Source organism: Epargyreus clarus, unplaced genomic scaffold, assembly GCF_041222505.1.
Source record: "Epargyreus clarus isolate Ecla_fem2 unplaced genomic scaffold, WU_Ecla_fem_2.2 ptg000006l, whole genome shotgun sequence".
NCBI classification, from domain to species: domain Eukaryota; kingdom Metazoa; phylum Arthropoda; class Insecta; order Lepidoptera; family Hesperiidae; genus Epargyreus; species Epargyreus clarus.
Genome location: NW_027332214.1, coordinates 12,514,047 through 12,528,133, shown reverse-complemented (window position 1 = coordinate 12,528,133; position 14,087 = coordinate 12,514,047). Strand labels below are relative to the sequence as shown.

The window sequence follows — 14,087 nt, the reverse complement described above, 5'->3', positions numbered from 1 at the left end:
TTAGCAGGTTGTTGTCACTTTATTGTAAACGTGTATGTAAAATTTGTCAACAAACTGAACCTAAATAAAATATGTTTGTAGAATATAATTTATCGTTAAGAAAATAGTCAATGTTTGTCGGTTTTAATAAGCGAAAAACATTGACTTTTAAGACGTCAAATAAGTAGTTTTGAAAAAATCTTATTTAATGTTATTGTATTTATATATTACATATAAAATATAATAATCCACTTTTATGGCCGAGATATAAAAAAAACTTCTCAACGCTCTCATAATCATATGTATTATTCAAACTACACTAATTTGATTTAAAAATAGTTTTCATAGATTGTTATACCAATAAATACCTAATTCAAAGACACAAAATGCTAGGTAAATAAATAGCTAGAAAAGAGAGAGCAAAGAGGAAATAGCTAGGTAAGGAACGTAAGGAAGAGATAGTTTACATTTTATGATCTGTAGGACTACCATGAGTTTACAAAAGTATTACTCGCTAGCGACTGCGTAAAATAAATGTATGAAAAATTGTACAGCGCCTCTGGTGGTTACTCGTAGAACTAAAATCCGTAGTGACGTAACTCGATACGTAAAAAACCTATCGAAATCAAATCGCTAGCGAATGTCATTATGATCTATTGCCATACAAATTCGGTCCCATGAGTCATTAATTTGACAGACGTTGTCAAGAAATACCGTAACGATAGTAGTTATGTTATTCACTAGCAAAATGACAATAGTTTTCTATTTACCATTTCTATAGTGGCGTTTCTATGCCAACTCATGGTAATGCTACTGATATCACGATACCTCTTGTTACAATTTAACAAGGGTAAAACACGACAATATATTACACCCTTGTTCTATACTATAATTAACAACTAATTAGGGGAGATAACCGATGTTCGAGCGCCCTAATTTAGACGTCAACGTGTAGTCCATTAGGGAACAGCTCCATTCTCATTACCATACCGTTACCATCATTACCGGAACTGATGTCTTAGATCGTCAGTACTTTAGGGTTGACTATGTTGCTCCAACTATTAAGCATATATAACTATGACTAAAAAAATAGAACGCTATACCAGTCTTAACAAGCAAGGCGTCCTAGGTTCGATTATTGGCCAAATTAATTAAGTGATGGAGTGTCACATGTGTTCTAGATTTCTCTTTAACTTCGTGTGTCCATGGCAGCATAGCTATTGGAGTAAGTAGTAGTGTTGTGCCATTAGAAAAAAATATCACCTGTGTCCATTCTCATACCCATACCATTGACATCACTCTTTATGTGAATTAATCTTTTTGTCTCCTTGCATTATGTATCGTAGGTACTTTACGCTTCTTCATATAGCAGCTTATCCACAGAAACAAATTAAAAATGAATTGTTCATTTGTTATTTCAAATTAACTGAGATTTTATAAGCCCAAAATAATATTGCTTATTTCAAAAAATAAAAATTTAATTTAATTTTCAAAACAGCGTTTACAAGCTCGGAATGATACGGTTATTACAAGATAGCAAAAATAAATTAAATTCTGTCCCTTATTTAATAATTAATGAGTAATTAGGAAAGATAACAGACGGCAATGTTCGAGCGTCGTAATTTAGACGTCAACCGTTGCTTAGTCCATTAGTGAAGAGCTTCGTTCTCATTACCGTACCATTACTATCATTACCGGGATTGATGTCTCCTTACACTGTCGTTAGTACTTTAGGGTTAGCCATGTTCTTCCATTACCAAACAACTATGTTATTTATTTGTATGATACTTTTAGGTTACTCTGCCGATATATTTTCTTGTCCTATTTGGGCCCGTTATTCATAATCTATCAAATGTTTTGCCTACTAAAGGTGGAAATTTGATAACTACTGCCTACTAAAAATTAAAAAACAAATGATTGTTGTTTGCAAGTCAGATAGTTTGATTTTCCGGCAAACTTTGTACCGCCTCAAAATCTATTTATCAAATATATTTCATATAAATTATATCCTATGTTACTCGTGGATAATGTAGCTTTCGAACGGTGAAAGAATTTTTAAAATCGTACCAGTAGTTTTTGAGCCTATTCATTACAACCAAACAAACAAACAAACAAAGTTTTCCTCTTTATAATATCAGTGTAGATACAACATGCCTAGGATTTTGATAGGTGACTAGTATGTAAATTGAGTGCATTCGTGCTTCATTAGTGGTTATCCGTAGCATTCATGAAACTATTGCAACCACATTCTCCGCACCAATGGTATATATATAAGGTTGTAGCATTATGTATTTAGCGGCATTGACCACTAACCATAAGATGGACACCGTATTTACAAGTTCCTTTCATAAAAAAAAATATTAATATGTCCTTAGTATCCCTTTATGAAGTTAGACAGTGCCTAGACAAAAAAATAGCAAACATCAACAAAACACCAACACAACATTACGATGCTCTTAGGTTACAAATTCGTTCGGCATTGAATACTGAGCTCCCGCAGGGGTAGTTAGGGAAAATGGAAAACCATATTTCCACCCCTAATAGGTACATCTTGTTTCGTTCCCTATTGACGCGTGCGAACCGCAGGGTGTGGAAAGAAATCGATTGTGAAAGAATGTGTTTTTTAACAAATCCGTCTAGTTTTGTGGGCTTTAGGTAAAATAATAATAACAATAATAAACGCTTTCTACACTCACAGCCCCATATTCCCTTTATCGTTGGTGCCATGGACACACACATAGACAAATACACAAACACCCAGACCCAGAGTTAGACACCTAAATTCATCATTTAGATATCTGTCCGGGGATCGAACCCGGGGCCCTCTGCGCGTCGGACCGGTATGGTGACCACTCCGTCACGCGGGTCGTCAAAATATGATACTAAGCGCTGAATCAATGAATTTGTATCTTTTTTTGTATTTCTATCCTATTGTTTTATACTGTAGAGAAAACCCGTGGTTATATGCCACTTTGTTCTAAAAGTTTTTCTTTATTATTTCTTTATTATTAGGGCAACTTGGCATATGACCACGGCTATCCTCTGAACATCACTATAAGTAAGAATATTATCTTGTTTCATTTCACTTATTAGCTATATTTTTACGAAATCTGCTTTTAGTTTTTATACTATTCTTGATTAAATTGAAGAAGTAATAATAAATTTTAATAGGAATAAGATTTACTACAAAATCCTGTGAAAAAACAAAATAAAATGATGTATTTCATTAGTTTATTTCTTGAAGTAAAAAGTAAATGTTCTAAGTTTGTAATATTACTAAAGTGGTCAAGTCTTTTACAGTGTTTATTATTAATTTATTAACTTTATTAATTGATACTTTTGTTACTCCATCCACAATATATCTGTGGTTTAATGGACCACAATACGGCAAGTTATTGTTTACGGATATTGAAATCCTTGCACAACCGCAACCTCGATTTATTTATTCGAAATTACATTCCATTTCATGTTTTACAAAGGACAAAATAAATATTGAATAATCGGGGAACATAGTACACCTAGATGTAGATTTTTCCGATTCAATTACATTTGTTAGACGGTGAAACCCTTTGCAGTTCGACACCGGCGGCACCACCGCCACACCTGTCTCTGCCAATAACAGCGGTTTTAACCACTGCTGTGTTCTAGTTTGAAGGGTGCGGTAAGGGAGACTTACATACTTCTTCGAGGCGTCCCAGCTTAGTCCTCAGGGGTAGCGGCGCATCTGTGGCCGACGTCGGGTAGGAATATCTAATCCTACCTGGAGTTGATTACAGAAGTCCATGGGCAGCAGTAGCCACTTATACGTAGCCACGTAGCTTGGTCACATGCTTAGCACTTCAGCAATCAGATGGACATGACGACCGTGTTGTAAAATAATTGAAAATGATTAACTCTTACACTCTCCACCAAAAGACATCGGAGCAGCGAAGCGAAGTGGTTCAGTTAGAATGAAAATATAAATAATCATTCACTCAATTCATAAGTTCATTCATGCATGACGTCATCAGCATGCATCGCAATAGTTGCCTCTTCGAGAAAGTGTGTCATTATTAACGCTACGGATGAAAGGATCAGTTATATGAATATACTATCTGAAATCCGTTTGGTACTATACGTCGGAAGTGAAAGATCTTAGGGTGCTTAGTGTGTACTCCTAAAATCGTAATAATATAATAATAAGGAATCGTATGATGACATAATCGAATAATCGTAATAAAGGTTGTAGAACCCTTTGTGGTTTACTCCGATGGCACCACCGCATAACAGCAGTGTTAGGCGCTGCTGTGTGCCGTTTTGAAGAGTGTGGTAAGGGAGACATATTTTTCCGAGGCGTTCCAGCTTAGTCCTCAGGCGCATCCGTGGCCGACGTCTGGTAGGAATATCTAATCCTATTTGGAGTTGATTACAGATGTCCATGGGCGGCAGTAGCCACTTACAATCAGGTGGACTGCATGCTCGTCTGCTACTCCTATATTATAAAAAAGAATAAGATGGCATGTTAATATTTTATAGGCTTTTATTTAACTTATCTTGTTTGCTTGTGGGCAAATCTTGCTAGTGAAAGGCCAACTTCCCGGTATCTGAGCTGAAATTATGCATACACGTGTGGGGGACGACAGTTCATGATTAGATTAGTGACGTCATTCCAAATGGGGACGCCGCAATATGGCGGACCCATTAATTTTTACGCATCCCCCTAATATGAGTATCGAATAAAAGGGTTTTCTGAAAAATGAGGTTACTTTTTTAATATAAATTTATTTCACAAGCTCACAAGGTAATTACTAAAATCTACCGAAATGATTAATTAACGGCGTGGATTGTGTACTATGTAATATGAAACTTAAATAATAAATATAATTTATTTATACCAGCCTAAACAAAATAATAGTATCTTGAGTTAAACTCAATTTTAGGCATAAAATAGTGTTTATATTCCTAAATAAACAAGCTACGTGTTTGTAATACTATCTTACGTAAATAAGAAAGAAGTAAGTTAAGGTAAAGTCACCTAATGCCGAGGGGTTCTGAAATTGGCACCATATTCCGTGGTATTTACAAAAACGGCTTTTATAAAATATTTACCAACTCATTTTTAATAAAAGGTATGTTATTTAATAGATAATTTATCACTCTATTGTCATATGGTTATCGTAAAAGTATTATTTGTATGGTTTTTTTAAATAATCACATAGTTTTGCATTAGTGCCTCCATCAAACGTATGCTTCATACATTTTGGGCCTTTTGCACGTGAATGTCACGATTTCTCAAATAGTGATTTTTTTCAATAAATTTGCATGTGTGTGATAGTGTTTCGATGAAAACATTATATTGATTATATATGGAATCGATAACATTTAAATGTTGTGCTTATTTCTTAACAGATAAAAGTAAAAATAAGTTTAAAAATACAGCGGCATTAGGTGCCAAATATTTTGCGCCGTCCCTTAAACCGAGGTATACCACGGAATAGCAATTTCATAGACTTGTTTTTAATTTCAATTTTTGTAGTTGTTTTTATGAATAAGCGCGTCTTGCTTCGATTTTGACAAGTTTAATACTCAATTAATATCGAAATCATTTTCCGCGGTACTGCATTGTACTGCATTACCTAATTATATAGTATCAAAGATGACCTATCTATGTACTTTCCTAATTTCTTCTATGGGACAACTAAGGAGAGAAAATGAAGTTCATCCACATATGGATGTAATATTGAACAAGTATTGTATATTATTATGTACATATTTTAATAAAGCATCTTTCTGCCTCTAAATTGTGTAAAAGTCTTTTATTATTTAATAATCGGAATTTGGAAACGTGATTTTTAGTTATGAAACGCTATTCCGATGTATATAAGTCGGAATTATGTTATATGGGCACATTAATCCGCGGCATAACCGCAAAATACTATACAGGGTGTTTAAAGTTTTCATCGGTTTTTAAGAACATTTATATTGTTTGTATCAGTAATTCGATAAACCTAATTAATGAAGAATTAACATTTTTATACGATTTTATGGATATTTAAATAAAAATTAGAACATTTTACGACGTTTTCATTTGATTAAATTATTCAAAATGAAATAATTCTATAAACCTCATGACGGCATTCCATAATGTTATTATTTATGGTGTACGATAATAAACCTACGTAAAGTACACGAAGAAGAATGTCCAAAATTGTATTGCAGATACACGAATTGGCTGCAGTTTAAAAAAAATGCATGATATACATTAGTAAAATTAACCAATCAATAAACTATACTATAAAAAAGTTTTATTTCGGCAGCTTTCCTTTAATCATAGCTAAGAACACTTTTGATAAAGCTACTCTTTAACTAATAAACAAAAATTAAATCGAAATTGAAACTAAATTCAATAAATAACATTTATTTTTATACACCATGTAGCAGTCGTTCTATCTCTTTCACTCCCTTATTTTGTATACTCGGAATTAGGAACCAAATACATCGGAATAAGGATTTTTACATCGGAATTAGGGTTTTCTGACTTGGTTCATATTTATTTAAAATACACATTTAAATCAATATTTAATCGTAAAATGTCGAGTCTATTTCAAGAGTACAGATAATAAAGTTTCTGATAAAATTATCTAATTCCTTATTAAGCCGTAGCAAATGCTTAATATCTGACGCTCTTTCTAGTTTTGGTGAAAATACCGCGGAAATAGGTGACTTTACCTTACTAATGAACAAACATTAGTTTACTTTTCTGATTCTGTTTACGCGATAGAAAACCAATTACTAACTCGGCTATAAAAACGAGAATACTAACGGCAAACAAGATACCAATCAACATGAAAGCTCCAAGCAAATGCTGAATACTCAAAGGCACTATATCGCGGCTCCCTCCAACATTGACCGTGTGAATGAACAGCTCCTCGCTCCACTTGTCTATCAGACCATTCTCCGTAACACTCCGGATAATATTATTGAAACGTTCCAACATCGGAAACCATTTCCTAGCTACTAAAACAACACCGTACTTGTATAGATTATTATTCTCCGGGAAGCAGTGAATCAATGGCGCACCTCTGCCTAATTCCTGATCCATGTACTCGGCCTGCCTTCTCGGCGAAACCACAGCGAAATTCCGAACCAACGCAGCTCGACGAATCCCCTCAACAAACGTCGTCGAGTTATATTTGCGATACAAATAAAACGAGCTCGCGTTATTAGTCTCAAAATAGGATCGGTAAATCTCTCTCCCTCCCAACGGTATTCTAGACTTTATGAGATCCGCTTCACTGGTTATCTGCTTCTCGAACCGCGGATGCATTAGAAAGCTTCTCAGGAACGATTCGTACGAAATCCCCATGTTTATACTGAAACACAGCCAGCAGAATATTAGTATGCGGAATGTGGCCGATCTCGGCCGAAATGACGATCCCCATCCCAGCAGCATACTAAACGTCATTAGGATCGAATTTGTAGGCCATTTCGTGACATTCCGCTCGTGTTCTCTATAATATAAATAATGGAACACAACTCCCATTATAAAAATACTAGCGAGAGTGGCGAGCCACGTGAATAACTGGAATATTATTATGATGTTGTCCCACGGAACTGCTTGCGCGGATTTCGGTACACACCAAGTCATTTCATCTTGTGTGTAGCTGACGGTCGGATCGAACCACTTTCGTATTGTTTTTGTAACTTCAATATTACCTATTACAAGATCGGCGTAGTCTTTTCTTAAAACTAGAAACGCACCAGACGCTGTCCCGTTAGGATAAACCTGACCCCAATTTTCCTCCTCTTCCGATTTTCGTATAACTAAGGTCATATTTGTGAACTGGCTGATAATTTTCATCAAACTAATTTCCCCACCTTTATCAAATTCGTAAGCGTCCTTGTAGGTTGTATTCGAGAGCTTCCTAATTGGGGGCATAACATAGGGTTGCGAAACAACGGCGTAAGTTATTAAGGGGCACCCTTTCATGTCTAATGGAAACATTTCCCTCTGCTCCTCTAATTGTGTTATGACATTATCTTTGCATGTATCTAAAACGTACACGGAATCACATTTGCCCCCGCAATTCGTTTCAGAGTAAGGACTCCAAGAATACGAAACCACTTCGTCGTCTTGCGGAGAATAAATGAAAATAATGCTTTTGAGTAGCTTGTCCTCACGCAAATGATTTATAAATTTAATTGCGACATCTTCAGCCGTATCGTTCTTTTGGAGCTCATAAAAAATTATTGCTTTCGCTAATGGATTCCACGTCGGAAGTTTGCGGAGCTGTTCTATGTGCTTGATGATCTCAGCTTTATTCTCTAATACCATCAGATAATTCTTAGCCTTTTCTGGAAAGTGGGACGCGTTTGCGTGAGGAACATAGCCGTCCTTAACCATTATGGAATATTTTATGCCGGCGTGTATCGTTTGTAGTAAAAGCCTTTGCGTGATCGTTGAAGCGCGGCTGTTGATGCTTATTATGACAATGCTGCCGCTTAGCGCCCTTTTCTCGACGAAATATTTCGCAGACAATTTTAAAACGCACTCAGCAGTTTTAGCTATCTGATCGTGGGGTGCTGTGGTGAGCGGTTTTTGACTTAATGCGGTAAAAACTAAATTCGCGAGTATAAAGAGAAAGACAGTTTTGATGTGCATTCTGGTAATGGCGTTTGCCATTACGGAGTGGAACAGTGGACGGATCTTAAAGAAATGCGCGATGCGACTTCATTGCGGTGGATCGTAAAAATGCAGGGGTAGAGCTCTGAAACGGCAGTTACGTATACGCTTTTTAGTGACAATAAAATGGATGTTGTTAAAAAGTAATTTGTACTTTTAAATACCACACTGAAATTAAAACTATACTGCCGTAAACTAAATTGGGTGGAAAGTAAAAGTATTTTGATTAGTTTACACTTTGTACATTTCCTCATAGTAATTGAGTACATTAACTTATAGTTAGCTAAATATATAATAGATCCAAATCACAATCAGCTGTACAGAGGGTTCCTAAAAGTAATTTAATTTACTCTTAGCTCTACACTTAAATTCCCTATATTGTGTATGCTTTGGATACCAAGACGTAAAAAACAACTAAAAATAACAACGAAATAACTAGAAAAATAACTTAATAAGTAATGTTTTTCTAGTTCTGGATCTTTTTGCGTTACGTGTTTTGATGTTAGTATGTGTATTGTTATATGAATAATATCAGCAATATTTCTGCATTTACATGGAGCCATATAAAACTCTGTACGTTTGAAGGTGCTAGAACCCTTTGTAGTTCGACTCCGGCGGCACCACCGCCACACCTATTTCTGCCTTTTAACAGCAGCGTTAAGAGCTGCTGTGTTCTGGTTTGAAGGGTGTGGTAAGGAAGACATAGTTTTACAAGACGTTCCAGCTTAGTACTTAGGGGTAGCGGCGCATTTGTGGCCTCAGGTAGAAATATCTAATCCTATCTGGGGTTGATTACAAATCTCCATGGGCGGCAGTAAACACTTACCGTCAGATGGACGGCATGCTCATCTACTACCCCTATATTATAAAAAAATATCAAAAAAAAACGCTTCAATAAGTATTGTAATAAAATTATTAATAGTATTCACATACGTACGTACGTATTACGTGGAAAAAAAGTCCTCAAATATAAAAAATGTTGTCATCCACTGCTCCTATTACTGCTATTGTTTCGTAACAACCTCCATGACATTTTCAATAAATCGGCCCATTATGTAGTTTAATAACCTTGATTCATATTTTATGATCGCATGAGTACCTCTGATTTATTTACACGTAAATAACGTATGATAAGTAAAAAAGTAAATTACATATTCGTCGACCACCTGACGGTAATCTACCTTGATATTTTTTTTTTTTGTTGACGAGTGGGACACCTTCAAAAGGTACTCGACGCCATGGGAGTGACGCCGGGTTATGTGGGATTTTTACCGCACTAAAACCCTCCCGGTGGCCGTCCTCAGCTTTTGGTGGAAAACTCCGGGATCTCCGGAGTCCTCCTAACGCGATGCCTTTCTATCGGGTTCTGCCCTGGGGGAGCAATTAGCACATCCCCTGGTCATTACAGCGATATGCGACCACACAAAACCGCTGTCCTTCCCGGGGTCGCTTGCTTGCCGGTTTGAGCTCCCACTCTTGCCGCCCGCAACCCCGAAAGCCCCTTTTAGTCGCCTCTTACGACAGGCAGGGGATACCGTAGCCCTATTCTGGTCCCGGTACTACAGGGACAGACGGTAATATACCTACACACAGTTCGAGTCAGCGAAAATAGTGTCTGGCTTGGGATCGAACTCAAACCTCAGTATGGGAAATACATGGTTTACCCTGGTCACCTGGAATGTTATAAGTTGCAAATTAGTTGTTTTTTCATACAATTAAAGGAGAAAACAAAGATGCAGTACTCCAGATGGTAAGTCGCCACTGCCGCCCATGGACATTTGCAACCCACTTCATATGGAAGATGGATTCTGAAGCTGATCACAATTGTGTTGCTACTCCTCAGGACTAAGATGGTCGGCTCAAATGTAGGTGAACCGGTAGGAACACCGTAGTAACAGTACATCGGTGTATTATAATTAGGTTTTCTCATTCCATCCTGTATCTCCATGACATCCTGTCCTTTAATCTATACTTCTTGAGGACGTTAGTGCAACAAGCTATCTCAAGCAGATTCAACGCCATCTATCGCGTAGTAGCAACATTAAGTAGTGTATAAGTATATCGGCATCTATTGTCGGCTACTAGTGCCAAATACAGCTTAGAGATGGCGTTGGCATCCTGTTCGAACAAGAACCTTTTTTGTAGATAAATATCCAGCACTTTCTCTTTGTGATAACAATACAAGTCAGTGGTGATAACCTTCATTAATTATATTCACAATCCTCATATTAAGATAGAATAAGTAGAAAAAAATAATCTTCTTTAGGTCGGCAACAAAGGCGCTACTCTGCGCCTCTAACCGTTCTAACTTCTAACGTAAATTTTAATTTTCATTTTCTTCAGGTACTCCTGAAGAATCTTTACGTTAGAACGGCTAAAGTGTGTGCATTGGCTTTACGACCAATCATTAAAGCAAAATATAGTAACTCTATACTGAGGTTCTTATAACCTCTGATAAGCCAAATTCTGTATTACGGTGAACCTTTCGCAGTCGACCCACGAAAAGTGTTTGAATTCAATCTTTTAGTGTTCTCATAGGCGTGTGAAGATAACTAATCGCATACTTGCCTAGCACACTTTGACTATGAACTATTATGAACTTGAATACCGAACCTCTTCTCAATCAAAGACGGCCTTCGTGCCTATAATACTAGATCATTAGAAATGACTTTGGGTAAAAACATGATAAATAAAACAAGACAATCATATAATTTACATAATATATTATTATTTCAAAAACTGCCGCATTTACATAAAAACGAAACTTGGTCCGACCAAAGTCGACTGTACAACAACTTTATTGTGGTGTAATCATAAAATATAATAATATATCCTATAGAAACAGTTAAGAAAAATACAAACAATGTAAGAAAAGCAATTGTAGACTATAAACTAGGTTTCAAAAATCTATAATACAAATTCAGAAGAATAAAGAATAATAGACTTAAAAAAATACTCGTAAATGCTATTTTATCTTATGACCAAACTAAAGGTAGAAGTAAATTATTAATAATATTAACAATATTGAATACTTAAAAATAAGTACAGAACAAAATATCAAATCGTAACTGCATCTATAGGAATTCAGAATTATTTATCTAATCCATTGATGTTACATTTTGGTACAAATCATCAAAACACTATTAACATTTATTTAATTACCACTAAAATTGACAAACCAATTGTTTTGACTAACATTTTGTGCCGTAAAACGAGTGTGACGTTACACCGTACAATACCGCTTAAATTACAATATCATATTAACTATATACAGTAAATGCAATTTCGACCTAGGACCTGTGCTTTATAACAATCTATATAAATATGACTTTTATCCATTTTAGTTTAAAGCTAATTTAAGATTTTTATTCGGAAAGAGGAAAACGGGACGGTGGATCACTCTAATTGTAAAAATATAAGCGATTCATTTTGAAGAGGAAATGCATGCGATAGCGTTAAAGGTAAAGGCTTAATTCACTGGTAGAGACGATGGATGGAAGTATATGCTTATATTACATGAGAGGATATTGAGCTGAAAATTTTAAGTTAACTCAATTAAGTGAAAGTAAATCACACATAATAAAATTATCGTGCAGAAAAAGTGTTCATCAATCCTCCAGCCTTAACCTCAACTCATATAATTAACTATCATCAAACATGTCAAAATCAAAAAATAAAATATAATGGGGCTTAAAAGTGACCCTTGTGAAACTCCATTTGCAATCCATAACACCAAAATATATGTATTTTTGTAAGCGTATTGTTTAACAAATTGTTTTAATTATCTCATAAACTTGGACTGTACTGAAAATCTTAAAAAATCAACAATTTTGCAATATGAAATGTTATCAAATGCTTTATAAGATTCAAGTAATATTTACAGATTATTTGGTAAATATCGAACAATATAAGTATGATTATATTAACATTGCACGTTATAATATCAATCGGTCTATTAGGCCCACACATGAATTTTGGGATAGAAAAATAATATAAATGAAGTAAAATAATAAATTTTGAGCAATAAACAATTTCTAAGGACAATACAAAAAAGAAATATCTCCTAAACCCTTCATTTCCTTCATTCTCTTACCGCATTCTATGATAAAATTTTAACCTGTCTAGTCCATGCTATTCGCAATCTTTTTCTTTTTTCTTACCATCTCTATTCCTGCGCCTCGTCTATTTAGTAAAAATATTGTATACGACCTAATAAATATAGGAAAGAGAAACATGTTTTCATAAAATTACGGTAGTCTTCAATTGAACGATATGCTTCATTTTCAGTGATGGCAGCCCAAAGTTATTTAGCGTTGTTACCTTAATTTTAGGATATATTAATTGAAAGTAGATTAAATTCATCCGATGTCAAAATTATGCTTTCTTTTATGCGAGTAATATACGTTTGGGCTACTCAGTGATAGTCCGCGATTAATTTTACATTTATCAAGTTATTTTTGGTTCTGAATTTTGACATCGAAACTTATCTACAATCAATCTACAAAGTCTTAAGAGATAGTTAAACTATTAAAGGCAATTTAGATAGAAAAGTTAAGTTGGCATGAAGTATCAAGAAATGCAGACAAGAAAGCCAACGGTTCTATTGATGTTCACAAAACAATATAAAATAGAACAGGTCTACAAAGTATAACTGGATTGTTTTTAAGCCCTTACAAGTCAAAGAGGAGGTGTTAAAATCAAATTTAAGTAAAGGGTATTGCAGGTATTATGGACAAGGAACCCTCTTCGAGTAAAGGCTTTCTCTATTGTGATAAATGCAATTCCAGATTTCACTAGACATTAAGATTTACATTACGTTACTGATAATGATTGTTAAAATTGCACACCCGATCGCACAAGTGATGATTCTATAACATTATAATAGTAATTAATATTTACACTAACACTTGCGAATCAGTCGGTATTATCATCTCTAACTTTATCATTTAAACGCCTTAATGCAACTTAATCCATATTTGCTGCTCGTTCAACAACATCCATGCATCTAGATAGAAACAGCGTTCATAGCATCAGTTTTTGGTTTTATATCTTCGCCTTCATCCAGCTAGTCAAGGATTGAAGCAACTACGGGTTTTGATATACTCGGTTCGTAACTAACATTCGTAGATAAATCGAACTAATTTCGAGGTGATATGTCCTCATGTGCATAGCGTGACTTATCAAGATTGATTTGAATATGTAGATACTGAAATACGTTGCTAATGATAACATTGTTCTCCTTAAAGAAATAACATTTTTTTTAAATAACTTTAAAAAATTTAGTTACAACAACAAAATATTGTTTGTTTTTACATCAATATTCAATTAAGTGGAACGTAAAATCAACGATCAAACAACTATCAAAGCAGGTGAAACATAATCACGAGTTACATATAATAAGAAACGTAAAAATTAAAATTTAAGCAATCGTATTATAATCGGATTA

At 35.0% G+C, this 14,087-nt stretch overlaps 1 protein-coding gene across 1 annotated transcript; it reads right to left on the bottom strand.

Moving 5' to 3' along the window:
* Positions 1-6,691: 6,691 nt before the first annotated feature.
* LOC140742990 (uncharacterized) lies at positions 6,692-8,620 on the bottom strand. The gene has a single exon (XM_073074115.1). The coding sequence runs from the start codon at positions 8,618-8,620 to the stop codon at positions 6,692-6,694; it is 1,929 nt and encodes a 642-aa protein (XP_072930216.1).
* Positions 8,621-14,087: the final 5,467 nt, after the last annotated feature.

What these genes read in the sequence shown, in the direction of transcription:
- LOC140742990 (XM_073074115.1), bottom strand. Translation starts at nt 8,620, where the DNA reads ATGCACATCAAAACTGTCTTTCTCTTTATACTCGCGAATTTAGTTTTT.